The 27,859-nt window shown below is 39.8% G+C and overlaps 1 protein-coding gene across 1 annotated transcript in view; it reads left to right on the top strand.

The window, feature by feature from the left end:
- Positions 1-2,457: 2,457 nt before the first annotated feature.
- IST1 (IST1 factor associated with ESCRT-III) overlaps positions 2,458-27,859 on the top strand; it is a 31,776-nt gene continuing 6,374 nt past the window's right edge. The window contains exons 1-4 of the mRNA XM_077756319.1: positions 2,458-2,534; positions 23,635-23,737; positions 24,146-24,326; positions 25,743-25,830. Of these exons, the coding sequence (XP_077612445.1) occupies positions 23,650-23,737; positions 24,146-24,326; positions 25,743-25,830 (357 nt within the window). The 5' untranslated portion in view covers positions 2,458-2,534; positions 23,635-23,649. The remainder of the gene's footprint in view (positions 2,535-23,634; positions 23,738-24,145; positions 24,327-25,742; positions 25,831-27,859) is intronic.

Raw genomic sequence — 27,859 nt, forward strand, 5'->3', positions numbered from 1 at the left:
AAAATATTTTAAATTCAGTTTCTTTTATTCTGCTTTTAAACTAAATGCAGAACAGAATCATAATATATTTATTCTTGGGAACTTGGTTTAATCTGGTAGTTTCTGGGGGAGAAACTACCACTTCCCATGGAGATACAGAATAGCCTAGTATAAACACACACACTTTTTGTTTTCTGAACAATTTGAAAGTAAGTTGCAGACACCATGATCCTTCACTGTTACATGGTTCAACATACATCTAAGAATAAGGGCACTTTCCTACTCAACTACAATTATTACACCTATGAAAATTAACAATAATTGCATAATATCTAATTTTCAACACACATTTTGAATTTCCTAAGTTGTTTCCCCAGTATCTTTTCTTTTTTAACCAGAATCCAATTTTTTATGTATTTCATTTGTTTGTTATGTCTCATTAGTCTCTTCTAATCTAGAGCCAGTTTTCTGGTAGAAAATTCCACATTTGGCATTTAAATGATTAGTATATATACTATTTATTTAATCCCCTTCATGACATAGACTTAATTTAAAAATTTTTGTTATGGGGGGGCACCTGGGTGGCTCAGTTCCTTAAGAGTCTTTGGCTCAGGTCATGATGTCATGGCTCATGGGTTCAAGCCCCACGTTGGGCTCTGTGCTGACAGCTCAGAGCCAGGAGCCTGCTTCCGATTCTGTCTCCTTATCTCTGCCCCTCCCCGACTCGCGGGATGTGTGTGTGTGTGTGTGTGTGTGTGTGTGTGTGTGTAATATAAGTAAAGATTAAAGGGGTGCCTGGGTGGCTCAGTCTTGTTCCTCCTCTCTCAGAAATAAATAAAACATTAAAAAAGTAAACACTAAAAAAATGAAAAACATTGTTTATGAATAGTTTTTTATTGTGGTAAAATATACATAATCAAAAAGTTAGCATTAAAAGGGGTTTTAAATGTTTACTTATTTTTGAGAGAGGAAGAGACAGAGACAGAGCACACGCAGGGGAAGGCAGAGAGAGGGTGACACAGAATCCGAAGCAGGCTCCAGGCTCTGAGCTAGCTGTCAACACAGAGCCCGACGTGGGGCTCCAGCCCACGAACCGTGAGATCATGATGTGAGCCTAAGTTGGACGCTCAACTGACCAACCCACCCGGGCGCCCCTTGAAACATTTACAAAAGATATTTTCTTACAAAATCCCAATGCCATTTTCATGCTTAAAAAATAACAGTTCTTTGGTTGGTATTGTGTAATACTTGGTCCATAAACTAAATTCCCCGATTGTCTCCAAAATGTCTTTTACAGTTGGTTTATTTGAATCATTAAACAAGATTCACACACATTCCATTTGATTGCAGTGTCTCCAAGGCTTTTTAAATTCGAGTAGTCCGCCTTCACTTCTATTTTCTTAGATGCCATTACCTTATTGCACAACAGGCTGAATTATATTTGCATGCATTTACAGGGGGGGACCCCCCCCCACATTTTAAAAGAACCAAACACTGTATTTTGAGGTTCTGGAACCGGCTGTGTTTAGGAGTACTGCAAGTGCTTATAAAAACAGTACTTCTAAATTCATATAAACCTCATACAGTAACGCATAGTCCATCCTTGTCCTATGACCGCGTTATAATTTAGCAACTGTACCTAGCACTCGATAGATGTAACCTCCACAGCAGGGGCAGGGTTACCTCCTAGAAACCAAGAGCCTAAGAAGCCCCTTCCAATAGGAAGCTGAATGGTTTTCAAGTGGAAAACAAAGAAAACTAAATCAAAGTTTCCTCTGAATACGGAGATAAGGTAAGTTCCTGGAGAACGTGGTGTTGAGGAAACATATTCGTGAATTTAAAAATACAGACTAGAGATTCTGGTTAAAATAGTAATCAGATTTGGTTTAAAAGAGGGGCAAGACTATTGGAGGGCATCGATGGAGTGATGGTGGGAGCAACAAAGGGAATAGGGTGAAAGGTCGGATAAAAGCTTTTAAAGGGTGGAAACCTACTCAGTCATTGCCGCGGGAGGAAAGAAACTGACACGGGGGAAAGCCTCTCCGGGCCATTGGAGTTGAGGGAGGCACCGGAGCAAATCTCACGGAGTTAACACTGGGTATTTAAAAGGTAGTGCTGGAGCCGGTTTTTCGAGGAACTAGAACAATGCAGAAAAAGAAACCGGGCACAGAACAGGTGAACAAACCACTCCCGCCTGCCTCCCTGCGCCTAAAGTAAGCCCAGCGATACCCGAGGGGCGCGCCTCTACCAAATGACGCTAACGCAGGTGGCTTGACGTCTTAACGCGTCACCTCCCATGCCTCCGCCGCGGGAAGTAGTCCCATCGCGCCGGCTCCTAAGGGAGCTGAATGAGTGAGGCTCGAGCCCTTCAAAACGTGAGTTCCGGGAGCGGCGGGAGAACAGCCAATCCCGGGGAAGGAGGGCGTGGCTAGCTTGGCTTCGCAGATTCCTCCGCCCGCCCTTGCTTGTGCTGAGGCTGAGAGAGCCGCCATTTTGGATGCTGTTCCTTGAGTGCCAAGTCCGTCTCAGCCGTTTTCGCACCTGGATTCAGCCAGGTCAGTGTGGCAGTCTCGGCGTCAAGGGTCTTTGTTTTCCTCCTCCCACTGCGCCCCGGATTTAGAAGTCCCAAATGTTGGGTTCGGACGACCCCGAAGTAGCAGTTGAGGAGAAAGGGAAGGATCCTGGGTTTGGGGGTCAGGCCGGAGGTCAGGCCCGAGGGTCCTTGGTGCGGGGGGCCTACCTGAGGCCGGGGTTGGGGGCGTGGCAGGGCCCCGAGCAGCCCGGGACCGCTGGTCTTGGATACTTGAAGCGGCGGAACTTTCCTGTTGTCCTTTCTGCCTCGAGGCGGAAACGCCACGGCCTTGGTTTTGCCTCCCGTTGGTGACAGGGCTTGTCCTGCGGTCTCGGTGACACCCCTGTGCCGTGTACACTGGTTCCGTGAGAGACTTCGGGAAGGTCGGTGTCTCCGTTGAGCTTGAAGGTGTGATCGCCTCCACCTGGCGGGGCGGCCTCCTGAGGTGGTCACTGGGGGACCCCAGACTTGGGCCCCCATTGGCCGAAGGAAACGGGCTTTATCTCTATTAAGCAAGCAGCGGTCTTCGCTCCGTTTTGCAGACCCCTAAGTGTTTTATGAGACACCTTGTTAGGAGCCTGAGGCCCTGCCCTGTCTCTCTTCGCTTTGTGTTCTCAGCGCTCCTCTTCCGGGGTGCTGGATTTGAGGACTTGAAAACTCGATCGAGCTGCGTAAACTTTTGTAAGGATAGGGATCTATGGAAGTTTCGTTTACAATTAGGCAGTAGGAAAGACACAACCACTTTTCATTCTCTGTTGTAGTAAAATTAAAAATAAAAGCCGGTCGTAAGTAACTTTTGGGGGACTTGTAATTTTCTCTCTTATGCGTATATATTTTTAACTTTTAAAATTTCAAGCAGTATAAAATTTCTACATTATATTTTCAGTGTAGAAAGTATAATGGATTCCCTCCTCATCCAGCTTCAACAACGATCGATTTTAAAAAAATTTTTTTTAATGTTTTATTTATTTTTGAGAGAGAGGCAGCGTGATCAGGGGAGGGTCAGAGGGAGAGGGAGACACAGAATCTGAAACAGGCTCGAGGCTCTGAGCTGGCAGTCAGCACAGAGCCCGACGCCGGGCTTGAACCCAGGAACCACGGGATCATGACCCAAGCGAAAGTCGGACGCTTAACCGGCTGAGCCCCCCAGGCACCCCAAAAACGATCGATTTAGAGCCTGTTTTGTTTGTATCCTTCCTTGTCTATGTATTTAACAAAATAGTGGTTGAGATATGTGTGTGTGTATACACAGTTTATTGACTACTTACAATCCAGTAGTCCATGGGAAATTTTTTTTGTGGTCTGTTTTAAATGTTTATTTATTTTGAGAGAGCCGGTGCCAATGGGGTAGGGGAACAGAGAGAGGGAGACAATCCGAAGTAGGCTCCGTGCTATCAGTCCAGAGCCCACCACAGGGCGCCTTTTCAGGAACCTTGAGATTATGACCTGAGCAGACATCAGGAGTCCAAGGTTTAACTGACTGAGCCACCCAGGCGCCTTGGGAAATTTTGGTTTTACAGCTTCCTCAGAATTACATCTTCTGGGATAGGAAGACTGGTAATATCCTTTTCTTAGAAGATAAAAGAGTGTTTTGAGGGGCGCCTGGGTGGCTTAGTCATTTAAGTGTCGGACTTCAGCCCAGGTCATGGTCTCGAGGTCGGTGAGTTTGATCCCCGCATGGGGCTTGGTGCTGACAGCTCAGAGCCTGGAGCCTGCTTCACATTCTGTCTCCCTTTCTCTCTGCCCCTCTGCCACTTGCACTCTGTCTCTCTCCCTCTCAAAAATAAATAAACATTAAAAATGTTTTAAAAAAGTGTTTTGAAAGTTTAATGTTAGCATTGTGTTTTGAAGTCATCTAGTTTTGTTTTGTTTTGTTTTTTAAATGTTTTATTTATTTCTAGGAGAGAGAGAGAGAGAGAGACAGCGTGAGTAGGGGAGGGTCAGAGAGAGAGGGAGTCACAGACTGAAACAGGCTCCAGGCTCCGAGCTGGCAGTCAGCACAGAGCCCGATGCGGGGCTCGAACCCGTGAACCGCGAGATCATGACCTAAGCGAAAGTCGGACGCTTAACCGACTAAGCCACCCAGGTGCCCCTGTTTTGTTTTGTTTTAAGCTTGTTTGTTTTGAGAGACAGAGAGTGAGAGCAAGGGAGGGGCAGAGAGAATCCCAAGCAGGTTCTGTGCTGTCAGTGCAGAACCTGACTTGGGGCTCCATCTCAGGAACTGTGAGATCATGACGTGAGCTAAGATCAAGAGTTGGACGCTTAACTGACTGAGCCACCCAGGCAGTCCTAAAGTCACCTAGTTTCTTAAATCCTCCCCATTTTTAAGTAGTAGTATTGTTTTGTCCAAATTATTTGTTTTTACTCTCTTCCTGTCCCTTTGGGCTTCTAAGTGATCAGGACCCTCCAGAATCCCCACCTCTAGTCTGCATAAGTTCTCATTCCTTTAAAATTAGAATCCAGTCCCAGCTCTATGGAGTCTATACTGATTAAAAAAATAAAACTAGAAATTAGATTTTAGTCTAATGAAATAATTTCAAATACAGGAAAAGTATATGCATGTGAATACTAACTTCAGCATTATAGGACAAATATCAGAAAGGGAAATAATTTAGAAATTATTACTCATTGGAATGTTAGGCAGCCATTAAAATAAAGTTACAAATATTATAACAGATACTATGTCATGTGATAAAACTATTCAGTAGTGTCAGAGTCCATGATTACAGCTTTGTAAAAGTATGAGGAAAAATTCTTGGTAAAATGTATACCTAAGGAATTTTCTGTGATTTTTAAAAATACTAATTTTATTGAGAAACAAGATAAAAACACTTTAATAATTTGTACATGTTTCAGTATTTATAGCTTCTTCCAGAAAATCTTCATGGCTTCTGAATTCTGTAGCCTATACTTTTCTTGTGAGTTATACATGATGCTACAGGTCTTGTGGCCCTTTATTTTATTAATTTTTTAATCTTGATTAATTTGGTCAGTGAAAAGTTTTAAAGATCGGACTATATCAACTTGGAAATGCCTTCTAGCTTGTTTGTACTCTAATGTCACATCTTCATAGTTGAAATACAGTGGTCATACCTAGATCTTCATATCATTTATTTTATAAGGAAGGAAATATTCAAGATAAATAATAACATTTCAAATATATAAGCTTTTCTTTATACTGCATAATACCATTCACTATTCACTCTGCTTCCTCCCTTACCCACTAGGCACTTTTGAAGCTACATACTCTAAAGCTGGCTTAGGAATTCAGGATCTTTTTTCTCTTTTTAGCTACTTTAAATAGAGCTTTCAGAATTATTACCTCTGGGCAGCTTCATGATTTTGGGCAGCAGGTGTGAACTGCAGCAGTATCACCTTTCTCCACTAAACACATGAGGAATGACTCAGTCCATGGTTTTACACCTTCCCTTATTCAGAATAAAGAGATTATCCTTTAAAACGCTCTTGGAACTGAATGATAAAAGAGGGACTAGTTGGATTTGTTGTTCCAGAGTTAAGAATTGGCATAAAGTGAGAATTTGGGAAGAACCAATGTGTGACATAGTAGTGTTACACTATTAAAAATAGTAGTAGATCAGTATAGGCCTACCTGGAGATACTGCGGGTTCCGATTCCAGACCCCCACAGTAAAGTGAGAAATGATTTTTTTTTTTTGTCTTCATAGTGCATATAATAGTTACTGTTTATGTTGTAGTCTTTTAAGTGTGCAGTGGTATTATGTCTAAAAAATGTATGTATCTTAATTCAAAATATTTTATTGCTGGGGCACCTGGGTAGCTCAGTTGGTTAAGCATCAATTCTTGATTTCAGCTCAGGTCATGATCTCATAGTTGTGAGATTGAGCCCTCCATATGGCTCCACACTGGACATGGAGCCTGCTTAGGATTCTCTCTTTCCTCCCTTTGTCCTTCCCCCACATGTGCGCATGCATGCTCTCTTTCTCAAAAAAGAATTTTATTGCTAAAAAGAAGGCTAACTTTCAGCAGGCTGTAACCTCTGGAGGTCCTCCCTCCATGTTGATGGCTACTGACTGTTGGGGGTGAAGCTGAAGCTGTGGCAATTTCTTAAGACAATGGAGTTTTGTTTTGTTTTTTTATATCGCTTGACTTCCTTTCATGAACAATTTCTCAGCATATGATACTGTTTGGTAATATTTTATCCACCATAGAACTTTTTTTCATAATTTGGGTCAATCCTCTCAAACCCTGTTGCTGCTTTACCCATTAAGTTTATGTAATATCCTAAATTCTTTGTTGTCATTTCAGCAATCACAGCATCTTCACCAGGAGTAGAATTTATCTCAAGAAATCACTAAAGAAAGTGGTTTATTTATAAGAAACAACTTCTCGGGGTGCCTGGCTGGCTCAGAAGAGCATATGACTCTTGGTCTTGGGGTCATGAGTTTGAGCCCTACATTGGGTGTAGAGATTGCTTAAGTAAATAGATAACTAAAAAAAAAAACAATTTCTCATCAGTTTTTATCAGGAAATTACAGCAAGTCAGCCACATCTTCAGGCTCCCCTTTTATTTTAGTTCTTACATTTGCAGTTACTTCCTTCACTGAAGTCTTGAACCACTCAAGATCATCCATGAAGGTTCGAAACAAATTTTTCCAAATTCCTGTTAATGTGGATATTTTACCCTCTTGCCATGAGTGACAAACCAAATGTTCTTAGTGGCATCTAGGATGGTGAATACTTTCTAGAAGGTTTTCAATTGACTTTGCTCAAGTCCACCAGGGGAGTCACTATCTATGGCAGCTCTAGCCATATAAGATATATTTCTTAAATAATAAAGACTTGAGGGGCACCTGGGTGGCTCAGTCAGTTGAGCTTTGGCTCAGGTCATGATCTCACCGTTTGTGAGTTCAAGCCCCTCGTTGGGCTCTGTGCTGACAGCTAAGAGCCTGGAGCCCACTTCAGATTCAGTGTCTCCCTCTCTCTGTCCCTCTCCTGCTTGCTCTCTCTCTCTCTCTCTCTCTCTCTCTCTCAAAAATAAACATTAAAAAAAATTTTTTTTTAAATACTGTAAAAAGTAGTAATAAGACTTGAAGGTTGAAATTACTCCTTGATCCAGGGGCTGCAGAAAGGATGTTGAAAACAGGCACTGCAAAAAACATTAAACTCCTACATCTCTATCAGAGTTCTTGGGTGCCAACAGGTGTGTTGTCAGTGAACATTAATGTTTGAAAGGAATCTTTTTGTTCTGAGTAGTAGGTCTCAGTGATGAGCTTAAAATATTTAATAAGCCATGTTATAAACAGATGGGCTATCATCCAGGCTTTGTTGTTCCATTTATAGAGCACAGGCAGAGTAGATTTAGCATGATTCTTTTTTTTTTTTTTTTAAGTTTTACTTAATTTTGGAAGAGAAGGAGAGAGAGAATCCCACGCAGGCTCTGCACTGTCGCACAGAGCCCAGTGTGGGACTTGAACTCACAAACTGCAAGATTATGACCTTTGCCATACAGAATTTAATCATTTTTAGTTTTTGATTTACAGTGAGAGACATGTGATTCTTCTTCTCCTTGAACACTTAGAGGCTGTTATAGGGTTATTGATTGGCTTGATTTTAGTATTGTTTCTTAGGGAATAGGGATGCCTAAGCAAAGGGCGAGAGATGAGGGAATGGCCCTTTGGTGGAGCAGTCAGAACACATACACTTAACAATAAAGTTCAGTCTTACATTGGAGTGGTTGTGGAGTGGTTGATGGCACCCCAATTTCAACCGAAATAGTAACATCAAAGGTCACTGATCAGCCATCACCGTGACAAATGTAAGAATAATGAAAAAAATCTGAAATATTGTGAGAATTAACAAAATGTGACACATACTTGAAGTGAGCAAATGCTTTTGGAATAATGGTGCTTATAGACTTGCTTCATGCAAGGCTACAAACTTGTAAAAAATGCAGTATCTGAGAAGTGCAATAAAAAGAGGTATGCCTATATATTAACAAGATAGAATACTGAGAAATAGTTTTGTAATCACTAGTTCATCATCTTTTCATAAGGTTTGTATTACACTTGTTCACATGTCTTACAGTTCATTTTTTTTTTTTTAAATATTTTTATTTATTTCTAGGAGAGAGAGAGACAGCGTGAGCAGGGGAGGGTCAGAGAGAGAGGGAGTCACAGACTCTGAAATAGGCTCCAGGCTCTGAGCTGGCAGTCAGCACAGAGCCCGACGCGGGGCTCGAACCCACGAACCGCGAGATCATGACCCAAGCGAAAGTCAGACGCTCAACCGACTAAGCCACCCAGGCGCCCCTTTACAGTTCATTTTTATGTGATTCTCATTAGATTGTGAGTTCTTTGAAGCATTAGGATCAGGTCTTACTTAAATGTCCTGTCTTGTCTGTGGTGGCTTAGCACAGTACTTAATAGAAGAGCACTCAGCACACATTTGGTGAGTGATTGAATGAGAGTAAACATGTTGAGGCATAGCATTTTAGAATAACCTCTTAATCATGAAAAGAATTTTAAATGAGTTAGTACATGGTATGTATATATGTATTCATATATACAGTGCATACATTTATGTATATATTTTATGTATACAGATGTTTGTATATGTATAAAACAGTAACTGTGGATCGGAATACTTTATTAACTTTCAGATTATTATTCTTAAAATTAGTATTCTTAGTCATGCCAGGTACAAAGGTTATGGTAGTTAGCTTTGGAAACAGGTTCAAATCCTGAAAGGGTGATTAAATTGATTATTTTGTAGAAGACTAGTTTGGGGTCTCATGATATATTGATAATTATTTAGGATAAGTCTTTATTACTTTTGTGGTTTAATGTCATTGTCTTCAATAATTTGTTTTTTGTAGAATGGGAATATAATTTCTGAAAGCTGAAAATCCTTGAAATTTAGGGGCGCCTGGCTGACTTAGTTGGAAGAGCATGTGACTCTTGATTTTAGGGTTGAGAGTTTGATCCCCATGTTGAGTATAGAGATTACTAACAATAAGTGAAGAAACTAAAAAAAAAAAAAAAGAAGAAAAATTAAGAACCTCAGTGGCTCAGTCGGTTAAGCAGCTGACTCTTGGTTTCAGCTTAGTTCATGATTTCTTGCTTTGTGAGTTCTAGCCCCACCTAGGGCTCTGCGCTAATGGCATGAAGCCTGCTTGAGATTCTCGCGCGCTCTCTCTCTCTCTCTCTCTTTCTCATAAATAAGTAAACATCTAAAAAAAGAAAAATCCTTGAAACTTACATTAACAAAATACTTTGGCCAATTATTTTTCTTTCCTTATATCTAAAATAGCAGAATTAAATTATGTAAATTAGTGGAATTCAAAAAAAATTTATTTAAGTTTCTAATTAACGTAATAGTAACAGCTTTCTACAAAGCACTGTGCTGCGTAGTTTGGGAATAACAATGGAACCACAGAAATAGTGTTTGAGAAGAAAAAAAGAAAACCACAGTGTTTGACTTCAAGGAGTTATACTGCTAATATACAGTTGAAGTCCTCCAGTGATGTTGAAACAGGTTAATCAAGAAAGTTAAAGCTGGGTGAAAAAGGTACAAAGCATACCTTAAACATTTTATTTCAATGTAAAACACATATAAAAGTCCATTTATCACTTAATTCTCATAGCAGTCTTATGAGGTGTGAAAGTTTGTGTAATACTGCTCTGATTTTCTGTAAGTGTTAGATAGAATTCTGTTTAATAGAGAAGCCACTTGGGCCTGAACTTGTGTTTTGGAATGGTGTTTAATTTTACATTCAATTTTTGTTATATAGTGGGGTAATTACATTTTCTATTTCTGTGTGTCAGTTTTGGTAAGTTGAGTATAAGAGGTTTGTCCATTCTTGACTCATTTGAATTTATAGGTATAATTTGATGATAAATATTTATTAATTTTGAGAGAGAGAGAGACAGAGTGAGAGTGGCGGGGGGGGGGGGGNAATCTGAAGCAGGCTCCAGACTCTTGAGCTATCAGCACAGAGCCTGATATGCAGCTCGTACCCACAAAGCATGAGATCATGACTTGAGCTGAAGTCAGATGCTCAAACAACTGAGTCACCCAGGCACCCCAGTAATGTCCCCTTTTAATAATTGTAGGATCTGTAATGATATTCCTCTCTTCATTCCTGATAGTTTGTGTCCCCCCTCCCCCTTTTTTTGCCACTTGCTATAGATGTATCAAAAATTTTAAGTAATCTTTACACACCACATGAGACTTGAACTCACCAGCCTAATATCAAGAGTCACATGCTCTACTGACTGAGCCAGGCAGGTGCCCCCAAATTTACCAATTTTTATTTTATTTTTAAATTTTTTAATTAAAAAGATTTATTTTTGAGAGCAAGCAAGTGAACATGAGTGGGGAAGAGGCAGAGAGAGGGAGAGAGATGATTTGCAGCAGGCTCTGTGCAGACAACAGAGAACCCAGTATGGAGATCAACCTCATAACCATGGGATCATGACCTCAGCCAAAGTTGAATGCTCAACTGACTAAGCCACCCAAGCACCCCTTAAATTTTTTTTTAAATTTATTTATTTTTGAGAGAGAGACAGAGACGGAGCATGAGTGGGGGAGGGGCAGGGAGAGAGGGAGACACAAAATCTGAAGCAGACTCCAGATCCAGCCGTCAGCACAGAACCCAATGCAGGGCTGGAACCCACAAACCATGAGNAACTAAGCCACCCAGGTGCCCCGCTCCAGGACTATTTTTTAAGCTATGCCTACACATTTCAATATTTTCATTTTCTTGCAGTTCATACCTTTAAAAATGTTTCTGCTTGGGGCGTCTGGGTGGCTCAGTCAGTTAAGTGTCTGACTTCAGCTCAGGTCATGATCTCACAGTTTGTGGGTTCAAGCTCTGCATTGGGTTCTGTGATGCCATTGCAGAGCCTGGAGCGTGCTTCGGATTCTGTGTCTCCCTCTCTCTCTATCTCTGCCTCTTCCCCGCTCACGCTCTGTCTCTCAAAAATGAATAAACATTTTAAAAAAACCTTTTTTTAAATTAAGAATGAATTAATAAAAATGTTTCTGCTTGAGACATCCTCTTTGACCCATAGATTATGTAGAAGTGTGTTGTTAAGTGTTTGGCAATTTCCTGCTGTGTTTCTTGTTACTGAGTTCTAGTTCAGTTATATATAGTTAAAGATCATACTCTGTGTGACTTCCATCCTCTTCTGTTAAGGTTTTTTTTTTGTATCCTAGTATATGGTCTATATTCAAGTGTTTTCCATGTACATTACTGTGTTGGGTGAAGAGTTCTATAAATATCAGTGAGATACAGTTTTTGTATATTCTTGTTGATAATCCACCAGTTTGATCAGTTACTGAGGAAGGCGTGTTGAAGTCTCCATCTATACTTAAGGATTTATTTCTCCTTTCCTGTCAGTTTTTGTTTCATATATTTTAAAGCATTATTGTTAGCATTTACTATTAGGATTGTTATATTTCTTTGGTAAATTCACTTTTTTTATCATTATATAATGTCCCTTTTCCATTTTTTGTTTTCCTTGTTCTGGAATCTACTTTGTCTAACATTAATATAGTCCCTCCAACCAACTTTAACTTTTTTCTTCTTAATTTATTATTGATGGAGGGGAATGAGGTGAGGAGGAGAAGGCAAGCAGGGGAGGAGCAGAGAGAAGGAGAGAATCCCACCAACTGTGAGATCATGACCTGAGCCAAAATCTGAGCTGAAGTTGGACACCACCAACTGAGCCACCCAGGTGCCCCCCCCCCACTGTTTTTTCCTTTTTTAAGTTTCTTTTTTTTTTTTAAGTTTAATTATTTACTTAGAGACAGGAAGAACACAAGTGGGAAGGGGCAAAGAGAGAGGGGAGAGAGAATCCCAAGCAGGCTCTGCACTGACTGTGCAATTTGAGTTGGGACTCAAGCTCAAGAACTGTGTGATCATGACCTGAGCTGAAATCAAGAGTCAGACGCTTAACCCACTGTGCCATCCAGTTGCCCTGTCCTCCCTCCCCACTTTATTTCTTTTTTTTAGTTTATGTATTTTGAGAGAGAGAGAGAGAGAGAGAGGGAGAGAAACCCCAAGCAGGTTCTGCGCCATTAGCACAGAGCCCAGCATGGAGCTCAAAGTCACAAACTGTGAGATCCTGACCTGAGACAAAATCAAGAGTCAGAAGCTTAACTGACTGAGCCACCCAGGCGTCCCATGATAAGAACTTTTAAGATCTATTCTCAGCAATTTTCAAATATGTAGAACAGTATTATTAACTAATCCATACATTTATATCCCCACCTCTAAATTTATTTTATAACTGGAAGTTTGTACTAAAATAGGTGGAGGGTGTCAAAAAGATAGAACTTTTTGATGTTTGCATAATACACCTCTTTTCATTCTTTTACTTTTTTATTTATATTTTTTTAAATGTTTATTTTTGAGAGAGAGACCAGCACGAACAGGGATGGAGCAGAGAGAGGGAGACAGTGGATCCAAAGTAGGCTCTGTGCTGAGAGCAGACGCCCGATGCAGGGCTTGATATCATGAACCACAAAATCATGACCTCAGCCGACGTCAGATGCTTAACTGACTGAGCCACTCAGGAGCCCATCATCCTTTTTCTTTTAATATACATATACTCATTATATCAAAGTGAGCTTCTTATTGATAGTATATAGATGGATCATTTTTGGGACCACTTGGGCAATCTGTCTTTAAATTGTTGTTTTAGATCATTACATAATTAGGTAGGTCTGTTGAATTTAGATTCGTTTTATGTTTTCCTCTGTTTTTCATTTCTGTTTCTGCTTTCCTGCCTTTGGGGTTATTTGAACACTTTAGTATTCTAGTTTACACTCTCCAAGTTTTTTGATACTTTTTTGTGGGGTAAGTCTTACAGGTCACTCTAGGGATTATAATAGACATACTTTTACAGTCTACTTAGAGCAGTATTTTGCCATTTATTGTGGAATATAGAAACATATTTTAGCTTTTAATTCATTATGTTGTGGTTATCTTATGTATTATATCTATATATCAAAAACTGCATTAGACAAATGTTATTTTGTTTTTAACTGTAAAATACATTTTAAGGGACTCAAGAGTCATGTGTACATTTCCCATATATTTGCCGTTTCTATAATGTAAGATGTAGATATTTTGCCATTTTTTCCTTTATTTTAATATTCCAAGTTTCGTTTTGATATCACTTCCTTCTGCCTGGAAAATCTTTAAAAAAAATTTTTTTTTAACGTTTATTCTTTTTTTTTTTTTTGAGAGATGAAGTGCAAGTGGGGTGGGGCAGAAAAAAATTTTTTTTAACGTTTTTTTATTTTTTTTTTTTTTTTTTTTGAGAGATAAAGTGCAAGTGGGGTGGGGCAGAAGGAGGGAGACACAGAATCCGAAGCAGGCCCCAGGCTCGGAGCTGTCAGCACAGAGCCTGACGTGGGGCTCAAGCCCATAAGCAGTGAGATCATGATCTGAGTCGAAGTCGGATGCTTAACCGACTAACCAGGTGCCCCTAGAAAACTTCTTTAGAACAGGTATGTTGGTGACAGATTCTTTTATTAATTTTCCTTCATCTGAGAATGACTTTATTTTATTTTCATTTCTGAAGAATATTTTCAGTGTATATAGAATTCCTGGCAAACAGTTCTTTCAGTAGTTTAGAAATAATGTTCCACTTTTTGGCCTCCATGGTTTCTGAAGTGAAGTTCATAGTCATTGAATAGATCAGTAGATCAATAGGATAGGCAATGCATTTTTCTCTGGCTGCTTTCAGTATTTTACAGATTTATCTTTAGTTTTCTACAGTTTGATTATCAGGAGTCTGGGCATACATTTCTTTGGTCTTATTCTGTTTTGAATTTCCTAAGCGTCTTCAATCTGTACATTTATGCTTTTTGCTAAATTTGGAAAGTTTTCAGTATATAGTTTTTCACATTTTTTTGGTACCACACTATTTTTTTCCATCCTTCTGGGACTCTGAGGACACAAATACTCAGTCTTTTGCTGTTGTCCTACAGATCTCTGATACTTTGTTCACTTAAAAAATTTTTTTTAAATCTCTTTTTCAGATTGGATACTCTGTTATTGATTGATCTATCTTCCAAGTGCACTAGCTCTTTCCTCTGTCATTTCTATTCAGCTATTGAGCCCATCAGTGAGTTTCTTACCTTGGTTATTGTTTTTTTCAGTTCTAAAGTTTATGTTTCCTCTTTGTATCTTTTATTCATTTTCTGAGACTTTATATCCATTTATTTCAAGAGTATTCATTCACCTTGTTGCAGCATTTTTTAAATAGCAGTTGCTTTATAAAGTCTTTGTCATTTTCTTAAAAAAAATTTTTAATGTTTATTTCCAGGAGAGAGTGAGAAATGGAGTGCAAGCTGGGGAAGGGCAGAGAGCGAGGGAGACAGAATCTGAAGCAGGCTCCAGGCTCTGAGCTGTCAGCACAGAGCCCGATGTGGCTCGAACCCACGAACTGTGATATCATGACCTGAGCCGAAGTCGGATGCTTGACGGACTGAGCCACCCAGACGCCCCTGTCATTTTTTTTTCAGTGTTTATTTTGTTGAGAGAGAGAGAGAGAGAGAGATGAACGGGAGCAGGGGAAGGGCAGAGAGAGAGGGAGACAGAATCCGAAGCAGGTACCACGCTCTGAGCTGTCAGCACAGAGCTTCATGCAGGGCTCAAACTCGTGACCTGTGAGATTATGACCTGAGCCACCCAGGTGTCCCATAAAGTCTTTGACATTTAATTCACAGTTCCAGTATCTGTGCAATCTCAGCATTGATGTCTGATAACTCTTTTCCCAGGTGAGTTGATTTTCCTAGTTTGGTGCAGTTTACTTACTTTCTGTCCCCACCAGAGAACCCCTTTCCAATTCCTCAAACCAAGATCAGAAAGCTGCTCTTGATGTTTTTTCCTTTCCATGCTGGTCCTCACTTTGGGGTTTCAGGCTGTCTTGCTTCTAGGCCAGGGAATATCAGAGGGAAGAAAAGTGATAACTCACTGCCATTTTATGGGTACTTCAAATTCTGGTCTTTTCCATCTAGTTGCTATTATAAACTTTTTAGAGTCCTCAAATAGCTGCTCCGTACATTCTGTTCAGGTCTTATATAGCTTTGTTTGGCAGGAGGGGCACTGAACCTGGAACTCTGTTTCTTGTTTTTTTGCTTGTTTTTTAAGAACTACACAGATTGCTTTGAGGGTAGCTAGTTCGTTCATTCTGACTGCTGCATAGCAGTCTGTCCTATGCTTCTGTCATATTTTATTTGTCCTTTTATAGTGGACACATCGTATTCCTCTACCACCTTACTACCACAGAAATCTTATACATTTGTCCTCATGGCCCTCTGTACGGATGTCTTTGAGGGTATATGCTAAGAAGTGGGAGGGGCGCCTGGGTGGCTTAGTCGGTTAAGCGTCTGACTTTCGCTTGGGTCATGATCTCGCGGTTCATGGGTTCGAGCCCCGCGTTGGGCTCTGTGCTGACTGGCAGCTCAGAGCCTGGAGCCTGTTTCGGAGTCTGCGTTTCCCTCTCTCTCTGACCCTCCCCTGCTCACGCTGTCTCTCTCTCTCTCTCTCTCTCCTGGAGATAAATAAAAATATTTAAAAAAAAAAAAAAAAGTGGGATTGCCAGATGCTAAGGTATATGCGTAAATTTATCTTACACATTAAGGCATACATTTAATCAAATACTAATAGTCTAGTATTATTAGAATATTAGTAGACTAATAGAATATTACTCACCCTTATAAAGGAAAGAAATCCTGTCACTTGCTATAACATGGACTCAGATTATACTAATGCTAATATTCTATTGTATGTGTGTCAAAACAGATAAACATAAATAGTACTTTTTGTTTATCCATTCATCTGTCAGTGTATGTAGGGGTTATTTTCACCACGTGGCTGTAGTGAATAATGCTGCTATGAATATGGGTGTGTGTATATCTCTTTGAGATTCTATTTTCAGTTCTGTTGGATATGTACCCAGAAGTTAGATTGCTGGATCACATGGTAGTTCTATTTTCAATTTTTTAAGGAACTACCATACTGTTTTCCACAGTGGTATCCCACTTCACAGTCTCACCAACAACGGTACCCAAGGGCTCCAGTTTTTCCACATCCTTGCCAACACATTTTTTTTTAATAGTAGCCATTCTGATGGGTGTGAAGTATTATAGTGGGTTTGATTGCATTTCTCTAATGATTAGTGAAATTGAGCAATTTTCATATGCTTGTTGGCTGTTTGCATATTTTAAGAGAAGTATCTCTTCAAAGTCTATTGCTCATTTTTTAGTCAGTTTATTTTTTATTGGTGATTTGTTTATATATTAGTAACATTAATATATACATTCTTTATATTCTAGATGTTTTAGTTTTTAATGGATCTGAAATTTTTTTGTGTGTGATAGCAAGACTGTTAATTTTATCTTTTTAGGTATAGAACTTAGCACAATTTCTGGTATATAGTAAAATGCTTAAATCTAGCTGAATGAGGGGCGCCTGGGTGGCTTAGTCGGTTAAGCGTCCGACTTTCGCTTAGGTCATGATCTCGCGGTTCGTGGGTTCGAGCCCCGCTTCGGACTCTGTGCTGACTGCCAGCTCAGAGCCTGGAGCCTCTTTCGGTCTGTGACTCCCTCTCTCTCTGACCCTCCCCTGCTCACGCTGTCTCTCTCTCTCCTAGAAATAAATAAAAAAACATAAAAATTTTTTTTTTAAATACTAGCTGAATGAAAGAATGTGTAAAATGAGATGCTGGGTTTATTTTTCTAGGAAAACAATGTTATTTTTTAAAATAACTTTTTAAATTTATTTATTTATTTGAGAGAGTGAGTGAGCAGGGAGGGGCAGATAGAGAGGGAGATGGAGAATTCCAAGCAGGCTCCTGGTTGGAATGGTTAGCACAGACCCTGAAGCGGGGCTCGAATTCCTGAACTGTGAGATTGTGACCTGACTCAAAGTTGGATGCATAACCAGCTGTGCCACCCAGGTTTCCCTTCAGTGTTATGTTATTTTTTTTAAAAACTAAGATTTCTCAGAGATCTCTTGAGGATTAATCTCTGTTGTCTATGGCTTTTTGCCTGTTCCATATAATTCACTATAATTGGATATCTAGTATCCTGCAGAATCTTAGAGTTGGAGGGACTTTAGTGATAAGAGGCTTAAATTATGTTCATCATACTGTATTTAGTGCAAAAAGGACATAAAGGATACCGTTTAAGATAATTCATTTAACTTCAGTTTTCTAGTCTGGTTAGCTGAAATTGTACTACAGTGTAAATCTGGGGTTGCTTTGGTAGATCTGGGTTCCTGCTTGTTTGGTCTTGTGTATGTATAGTCTTTGTGCTAGATATCTTCAGTCTTTTGTTTTGTTTTGTTTTTTTTCCAGAGCCACATAGCTTTCTTCCCCTCTGATATATGTCCTGGGAGGCTCACTCCTGTGCACTGTGTCTGTAGGCTTGTCTCCTTTCTGTCTTCCAGCTGGGGGTAGATGGAGGAGGTACCAGGAGACCAGAGGGCAGGAGGAATGGGTTTAGGTAATTTATTTCCCTTCTCCTTTCCTGCCAGATTGACAAGTTGCATGCCTCTACCAGTGACCATGATTTCTGTCTTGGAGACCCTCTTCATATAGTTACCCTCGCCAGGGTCAGTTCCTCATCTTGCCTTTTCAGGCCTGGATGTGTGAGTGGACAGTCCACTATCTTTTATTGGTTTCTTGGAACCTTACCCACACCTTTTTAAATAGTCTGTTAAATTTTTCTCAAATTACCCAGAATGTGAATTCTGTTTTCAGCTGGAACCTGATTGTTAGAGTCCCTGAACAGGCCCTGTGATTTTACTTACTTTTTAAGATTTGAACAAATAAATTTTATTACTGAATGGTAAGATTAGTAATTTGGGTTTGTTTTTATCTGTTTTCCACAGGTTTACAGTAGGTTTTTGGAGTTTCTTTTCCCAAGCATCCCCAGCTAAAAGATTATACGAGTGAAATATAAACAACGTAGCCACATTTCAATATTTTCAACTTCCTTCACAGGGTTGGGTTTCTAATTTGCAGCATAAAACATTTGTTAAGTGTCTCTTTCAGAGAATTATAGCACTTTTCTTCTTCACAGTCCCTATTCTTATGACTTGGGATCTTTTCTCTTCTCTTTCAGCATGTTCCTAAGCTAGCATTTGTGGATGCTCCCCGATCTGAGGCAACTTTGTGAAATAAAGATGTCTTTACAACCTCCAACATTTCATGTTGCTAAAGTCACTTCTTTGTTATCTACATCCTTTGTTAACCTGTGTCTTTGTCTAGCTCATTTTAGATACCTATTCTGATTAATTTTTTGGGTAAACTTTATTTTCCTAATATGTATTAATGTACTAGTGTATTAATCAGCTCTACTCTTTATCTGTTCATGTCCTCATTAATTTTTACTTTTATTGAGAGGGGAAGATATTTTTGCTTTGACTTTAAGAAAATTTTCTTGTTCATGACAGAACTCTAAACCTCCCCCTTTTGCCCTTATCATTCTTCTCTTCTCCCTTCTAACATTCTTCTCCCCCAAGCATTCCCTTTCCAAAACCTCATTCGTGTATCTCACATGCACTTTAATGTTCCTTCTATGGAGTTTAGGCACTTGTCTCTGGACACTTGCTCTTCACATAGGGGACTTTACATTTCTGGTTGTGGTTTAATATCCTATTAGACCTGCTGCTAGTTTTCCTCTTTTGTCCTCCACAAACTTTCTTGCCTGTTTTGCTTTCTGCTGAAGCATGTAGCTGATGCTTTGTGCATGGGAGAGTGCCTGATAGGATTTGGTAGTTTGTTCTTGTGTTTATTTAGTGATATCTGCTGTTAAGTTCATTTTAAAGGTAAAGAAAATGCAGCTCAGAGTTGCTAAATGGCATGCACAAAGGCTGTCAAAAACAGAAGTGAGATTGAAAATCAAGCCTCTGTCACCTTTGCTGCATTGCCTCTTTGTAGAGCCCTGCTTACACTTCAAGCATAGTGTGCATCCTTCCTCTTCTTGGAAGCTTCCCAGAGCTCTGTGGCAGAATGAATGTCCTCTGCCATCGCTCTCCCTTTGCACTGGCCCTTAGTGGAACAGCACCTGAGTTAAGAGGGATATCAGGACCATGCATACCTTTTTAATCACAGTTTTAATATTATTATTGTGCAGGTAATGCCACATTTGGGCTTTGAACCCAAATCTTGCCCTTATACATCTATCGACTTCATTTCTAGAGTAGTGGTGAGACAGATGGGCTGATGGCTGTGAAAGCCAGGAGCTGGCACCAGTGAGATTTCTCCTCTGTGCTCCTTTTCTTGCGCTATTAGCTCTTTGTCACAGGCTCACATGTGGTATGCACGCTCTTTCTCTTCAATGTTTGTTAAAGGAGATGGTTGTAAATTACTAGCTAGTTTTAAATGTGTTGCTCAGTAATGCACCATACTTATTTTCCTTTGTAGTTTCTCTCTCTCTCTCTCTCTCTCTCTCTCTCTCTCACACACACACACACACCACCTCTGGCAAACACCAGTCTGTTCTCTGTATCTTGAGTTGGTGGGTTTCTTTTCCAGACTGTACATGTATTCCACTTATGATACGGTGATTTTGATTGTTCATGTTTTCTGATGAGTTAATATTTTTCCCTTTTTAAAAAATGTTTTATTTTTTTAATTTTTTTTTTTTTTTTTTTTTTANGAACCATGAGATCATGACCTGAGCCGAAGTTGGACGCTTAACCGACTGAGCCACCCAGGTGCCCCTAAAAAATGTTTGTTTGTTTGTTTATTTTGAGAGAGAGTACAAGCAGTGGAGGGGCAGAGAGAGAATCTTAAGTGGTTTCTGTGCTGACAGTACAGAGCCCAGTATGGGGCTCTAACTCATGAACCGCGAGATCGTGACCTGAGCTGTAACTAAAAGTTGGACATTCAACTAACTGAGCCATCCAGGCTCCGCAATATTTTTTTTCCTAAGGAGGCAAATGAATTTATATTATTACATGTCTTTGATAGAAATTCTAAATTATATGCTTTCTGTGGTGGTTTTTTTTTTTTTTTTTAAGTTTATTTACTTGGAGCAAGCTGGGGAGTGGCAAAGAGAAGGAGAGACAGAGAATCCCAAGCAGACTCCACACTGCCAGTGCAGAGCCTGATGCAGGGCTCAAACTGATGAACTATGAGATCATGACCTGAGTGGAAATCTAGAATTGGACACTTAATTGACTGAACCACCTAGGTGCCCCTCATTTTTAATATTAACTCTACTGTTAGTCTAAACTAATTGGGTTTGGAAAGAATTTACATATAGTAATAATTATATCTTTTTTCTTTCTAGTTCAGTCTTTGTCTATATGTATGTTATGTGCTTTTTTAAAATTCAGAATATAAGGGCTCCTAAGTGGCTCAGTTGTTTAAGCATCCAATTTTGGCTCAGGTCATGATCTTGTGGTCCGTGAGTTTGAGCCCTGCGTCAGGCTCTGTGCTGACAGCTCGGAGCCTGGGGCCTGCTTCAGATTCTGTCTCCCTCTCTCTCTGCACCTCCCCCACTCACACTCTGTCTCCCTCTCTCTCTCAAAAATAAATTTAAAAAAAATTTTTAAACTCAGAATTTAAGGTGGTACTTCATATATATAGTCCTGCCTTTTTAACTAATACTGTTGATATATTTTCACTTCAGTAAATACGTTTTAAAAATTTTAGTGGCTATGTAAAAATCCAGCATAAATGTATTATAGTTTGTTTAATAATCAGTTTAATTCTTTGTTCATATAGTTCATTAGTCTGATTTTTTGGTCCTAAAATGTGTTGATAAATAGTTTTGTATAAAAGTCTGTGCATTGGGGCGCCTGGGTGGCTTAGTCGGTTAAGCGTCCGACTTTCGCTTAGGTCATGATCTCGCGGTTTGTGGGTTCGAGCCCCGCGTCGGGCTCTGTGCTGACTGCCAGCTCAGAGCCTGGAGCCTGTTTCAGAGCCCTCGTCTCCCTCTCTCTTGACCCTCCCCTGCTCACGCTGTCTCTCTCTCTCTCCTAGAAATAAATAAAACATTTAAAAAAAAAGAAAAAGTCTGTGCATGAATCCCTGTTTCTTTTTTTAATGTTTGTTTATTTTGAGAGAGAGAGTGCCAGAGCATATGCATGAGTTGAGGGGCAGAAAGAGAGAGAGAGAGGGAGGGAAGGAGAAAATCCCAAGCAGGCTTCACTCTATCAGCACAGAGTCTGATGTGGAGCTTGATCCCACAAACTGGGAGATGGTGACCTGAGCCAAAATCAAGTTGGATGCTCAACTGACTGAGCCACCCAGGCGCCCCTTGGGCTGGATAATTTTTTTGTTGTGGGGGGCTATCATGTTCATTATAGAATTCTTAGCAGCATTCCTGGATCTACTCACCAGATACCAGTAGCATCCCCTTCAATCATGACAACTTAGAATGTCTCCAGTCATTGCCAGATATCGGGGCAAAACCACTTCCAGTTGAGAACTACTCTAAAATCATAGTTCTAACCAGTTTTGCCAGATTCTTTTAGCTGTTTTTTCCAATAGAATATAAGTTCCTTTGAGGGCAAGGACTGTACCTTTTTATTTTTATTGTTTTAGATCTTCAGCATTTAGCTGTTGTCTGATATAAAGATAATCAGTAAATATTTGTTGAGTGGATTGAACATATTTCAGTATAATGGATCCAAGGTATTTCATGACATACAGGCCCCATTATAAACTGGGACTTACGTTAATTATTAAATATATAAAGGCTTCTGGAGGTAATTTTACAAAAGGAAAACACATCTGATGGGGTTTTTTTTTTTTAGTGGTTTTTACACAAGCCAACAAATATCCCTTGTGTTTTTCGTTATAATGGATATCTTGTTTGGTTACTTTGTTAGACCTTGCTTTTGTTTGGATGTTACATGTTTTGAAGTTCAAGTCCAGAATTAATAACCATAGGATTTGTGCTGTCTCAATATGGAATACAAAATGATATACACCCCCTTGTGGGTGGAGGAGGGGTGGTTTTGTTGACTGTAAGTCTTCTGTTCAGTGAAAGTCTTGGTAAACAGCCTTCTGTTGAATTTTAAAGTTTTTTTCTTTCTTGGACTTTTCCCCCTTAGTATATTTGTTAGTATGTGAGTAAATATTAATATTTCTATGCAGTAGTTTTTTTCCCAAAGGCTGAGACAGGAAGCTCTGAGAATTGAGGGAAGAATTAAAAAAAAATTTTTTTTAAGGTTTATTATTTATTTTTAAGAGAGAGAGAGAATACGAGCTGGGGATGGCCAGAGAAGAGGGAAACACAGAATCCCAGGCAGGCTCCAGGCTCTAAGCTGTCAGCACAGAGCCCAACGTTGGGCTCAAACTCACGAACCATGAGATCATGACCTGAGCCAAAGTCAGACACTTAGCCAAATTGAACTACCCAGGCACCCCGAGGGAAGAATATTTTTTGAGTTAGGTTTTAAATTTGATAATCTTTTCTCATCACTACCCTGATGAGATTTTTAGGAGAAGTAGGAGGCCTTGCTGCTACTTAGTTTTATATCAACCTGTTCCTACACCAATAAATACTCATTTTAACCATCACCAGCGTCTTTGAGGTCTGCCTTGAAGATCTCAAATCCTCACCAGTGGTGGCTACCCCATTCTAAGCTGTTTCCATCTCTTGTCTGGACTAAGTAATAGCCTTCTCTTTGGTCCCTTGCTTCTACTATTATCGTCCACCAGTCAGTTATTTACACAAACCAAAGTGATCTTTAAGAAATATGAATCAGGGGCACCTGGGTGGCTCAGTCAGTTAAGTGTCCGACATCAGCTTAGGTCATGATCTCACAGTTTGTGGGTACTAGCCCCGCGTCGGGCTCTGTGCTGACAGCTCAGAGCCTGGGGCTTGCTTCAGATTCTGTGTCTCCCTCTCTCTCTGCCCCTCCCCTGCTTGCTCTCTGTCTCTCAAAATAAAATAAAGACATAAAAAAATTAAAAAAAAAGAAACATGAATCAAATTATGTTATTTGCCTATATTAGAAAACCATTCTGGTTTATAATTTCAGCTAATCCACCTATAATTGATGTTAGTTTCTGTACTAATTTCAACTTGAAGGTAGTAACTGTGTTTCTTATCTTTTTCCAGGAGGAACAACACAGCATGCTGGGCTCTGGATTTAAAGCTGAGCGTTTACGAGTCAATTTGAGATTAGTCATAAACCGTCTTAAACTATTGGAGAAAAAAAAAAGTGAGCAATGCATGATTTCTTTGTGTTTTATTTCCCAAAATACATCACCAGGTTCTAGCACTCTAATATTTGGCTGTTAGGCTAGTAGTATAAAGTCTTAGGGATCCCATATCCTTGAAGCTTTAGATATATACTGCTGCCCTTTGTGACATGTTAGACTGAATCACTTTGTTGCAGGGAATAGGTAGCATGATTCCTGAGTTGAACATTTCTGGCTACACAAACAATATTCTCACCTAGACAGAGGAGGAAATTCTAGAGACTAGATGAGTTGGGTCTGGATTTGCTAAGAGAGAGTGAGCTAGGTTGTAGAAGAAACCCATTTCTCTCTGTTGGGGTGGAAGTCTCCTGCAGGCCAGGTGGCCCAGTGTACTGCTATTATGTGACTGGATGCAATTTGTAACTTAGCGGAACTGGCCCAGAAAGCAAGGAAAGAGATTGCTGACTATCTGGCTGCTGGGAAAGATGAACGAGCTCGGATCCGTGTGGAGCACATCATCCGAGAAGACTACCTCGTGGAGGCCATGGAGATCCTGGAGCTCTATTGTGACCTGCTGCTTGCTCGGTTTGGCCTCATCCAGTCTATGAAGTAAGATATTTTGTCTTTTTTAAATCTATATTTAGGTATGGCTTTTAGAAAAAACTACATATTTTAGGCATACATTTTGATGAGTTTGGATATATGCATACACCTGTATACTATCATCACAATCAAGGTAATAAAATTTGTTTCCTCTGGAAGTTTCCTTGTGTCCCTCCCTTTCTCCCTCTTTTTTGGTAAGAATACATGACATTAGGTCTCTACTCTATTAACGTTTTCAAATTTATTTAATATTTATTTTTAAGATAGTATTGTGTGTTTTAATTTTTTTTAATTATTTTTTTTTTAAGTTTATTTACTTTGAGAGAGAGAGAGAGCAGGGAAGGGGCAGAGAGAAGGAGAGAGAGAAGCCAAGCAGGCTCCGCATCATCCACCCACACAGCCTCACAAACTGGGAGATCAGACTCACAAACTGGGAGATCAGGAGTTGGGTGCTTAACTGGTTGAGCCACCCAGGCACCCCTGTTTTTAATTTTTTAATGTTTATGTGTTTTTGAGAGAGAGAGAGAGAAAGCAAAACACAGAATCCAAAGCAGGCCTTGGGCTCTGCTCAGGCGGTGCTCTAACCCATGAACCACGAGATCATAAACTGAGCCAAAGTCATATGCTTAACCAACTGAGCCACCCAGGCGCCCCATACCCTCTTAACATTTTTAAGTGCATAGTACAGTATTGCTAACTATAGGCATAGTGGTGTTCCAGAGGTATCTAGAATTTAATTAATTTTGTGTAAGTGTAATGAAATAAAGTATTTTGAAGACCTAAATCAAATCACCTCTTTGAGAGAGGGAATTTGTGAAAGCATTAATACTGATCTCTAAAACATGTGAGCGTCTAGACTACTTTACATACCCAAGGACCTTTTTCCTCATGGCTTTGCTGGAAGGCAAAATTGAATTGATCTCAGTGTAGACAATTGTTGAAAAGAAAGGAAGAAATCTGAAATCAAAGGCCTAAGTTTGAGTCTTGGCTCAGCCAGTTTCCAATTTTTTGACCGTGGGCATGTCAGTTAGTTTGAGTTTCACCAAAAGTAAAGTAGGAACCCTAGAGTAATTTGTGAGAATCCAATGAGATTTGTGAAAGAGCTTTCCAGGGCTATCAATTATGATACAAATGGTAGGGTTTATTGGTTTGTTTTAAAGAATGTTAAATTTTTTTTTTTTTAAATGTTTTTATTTATTTCTAGGGGAGAGAGAGAGAGCGTGAGCAGGGGAGGGTCAGAGAGAGAGGGAGATACAGACTCTGAAATAGGCTCCAGGCTCTGAGCTGGCAGTCAGCACAGAGCCCGACGCGGGGCTCGAACCGTGAGATCATGACCTACGCGAAAGTCGGACGCTTAACCGACTAAGCCACCCAGGTGCCCCTAAAGAATGTTAAATTTTACTAAATTTTTTCCTTACTTAGGGAACTAGATTCTGGTCTGGCTGAATCTGTGTCTACACTGATATGGGCTGCTCCTCGACTCCAATCAGAAGTGGCTGAATTGAAAATAGTGAGTACAACCAGTTTCAGTGATATCTGTAGTTTGTCATATTGTTAGGTTAACAAGTCATTTCTGCTTTGATCGGATATTTTGTACCCTTCTCATTCATGCTGCCTTTGAAACAGGCTTTATAAATTTGTAAATTTGTCTCTACCTCATTTTCAGCCCTCATATAATGCAACAGAACAGTGTTTTGCAAACCTGAATAATTTTTTTAAGGCATAAAGTACTGTGTACCTTCAGTTTTGTCTTATTTTTATTGTAATGTTAATTTAAGTATATTCAAATAGAAAAGTTCTTGGACAGCTGTAAACTGGAAAAGTTAACGTTAATTTAAGGTGACATATTTTGCTTCATTCATTAATTCCACAAATATTTATCAAGTTGGTTTTATGAGCTAGGTGGCACTGAGGGTACAGCAATGGGCAAAATATGATACTAGCTCTACTCTTGTAGCTTAGAATCTAGCAGAAGAGACAGACATTAACTAAAAATTTTCTAAAAGTTGTCTCCTCACAACAGGGATATAGTACTGACTGCTAGGATATAAATTCATTTGGGTTGTTAACTATTTTTCATCTTTGCCTTTTTGTTTTATTCTCTAGATTGTCTCAGTCTTATTGCTTGACCCATCTTTTTTCTTTTTTTTCTTTTTTTTTTAAGTTTAGATTTGAGAGTGTGTGTGTGTGGTGGGGTGGCAGGGGCAGAGAGAGAACCCCAAGCAGGCTCTGCGCTGATACCCTGAGCCACAGACCATGAGATCATGACCTGAGCCGAAATCAAGAGTCAGACAATGAACTGATTGAGCCACCCAGATGCCCCTTAAGATATCCTTGTCTTCTGTATGTTTTCATTTATTTAAAAAAAAATTTTTAACTATTTATTTTTGAGAGAGAGAGAGAGACAGCGGGAGTGGTGGAGGGGCAGGGAGGAAGGGAGACACAGAATCTGAAGCAGGCTCCAGGCTCTGAGCTGTCAGCACAGAGCATGACACGGGGCTCAAACTCATGAACCATGAGATCATGACCTGAGCTGAAGATGGATGCTTAACCAACTGAGCCACCCAGGTGTCCCTGTATGTTTTTTTTTGTTTTTGTTTTTGTTTTTTTTAAAGAGCTCTTCTTAATACTCGGAATATTTACTTTATAGTCTGTTTGTGTTTCATAGCTGTCAATATTATAATTTCTTACTAGCTTTTCTTATTTCTATAATGATTGTTTCCTTCTTTTTGTTTTAGACTATTTTATAGTAGAGGCTTTTTGCACAAGTTTGGTTACTCTTGGCTCTTGGTTTATATTTACATGTGAGACACTAAAAAAGTGGCTTGGAACCTCTTGTGTGCCTGGGTGGGGCATATTGCCAGAAGCATTTATTGTTGAATGATTTAAGCCCTTTTTTAAGGAAACTCCATGGAGTTTTAGGAACTTGGTTTTTAACCTTGGTATGATCATTTCCCTCGGAGAGGAATCCTATTTTCTACCTCAAGGGTGTAAGCTGGCACCCAGAATTTCTGAGAACCATGGGAGGAGGAAACCAAAGGTCTAATTCTTCTCTTACAGAAGACTGACTTTTTCTGTTGTCAGTAAGTATCCTTGCTCTCTGCTGTGCTTGGAGTCCAGAGTCCCTTTAGTTTAACCTCCCCAGAGTAAGCCTCTTGTATTCTATTCCTGTAGGGATGGTAGTCATAAGTCATAGAGTTTTGTGGGTAGAGTAATGGGAGAGTAGAGGGCACTGGTTCTTTTTTTTTTTTTTTTTTCTTTTTTTTAACTAAGCTCTACATCCATTGTGGGGCTGGAACTCACGACCCTGAAGTCAAGAGTCACATGCTCTACCAACTGAGCTAGCCAGGCAATTGCTTCTTACGTAGACTTTTAATTTTAGTCTCTCTCTTTTTTCTTTTTTTAGTTTTTTTTTTTTCTTTTTTATGTAATCCCTGCACCCAACATGGGGCTTGAACTCGTGATCTAGAGTCTCATGCTCCCCCAACTGAGCCATCCAGGTGCCCCAGCCTGTCTCGTTTTAATGTCTCCTATACTCT

Source organism: Crocuta crocuta, unplaced genomic scaffold (assembly GCF_008692635.1).
Source record: "Crocuta crocuta isolate KB4526 unplaced genomic scaffold, BGI_CrCroc_1.0 scaffold388, whole genome shotgun sequence".
NCBI lineage: Eukaryota > Metazoa > Chordata > Mammalia > Carnivora > Hyaenidae > Crocuta > Crocuta crocuta.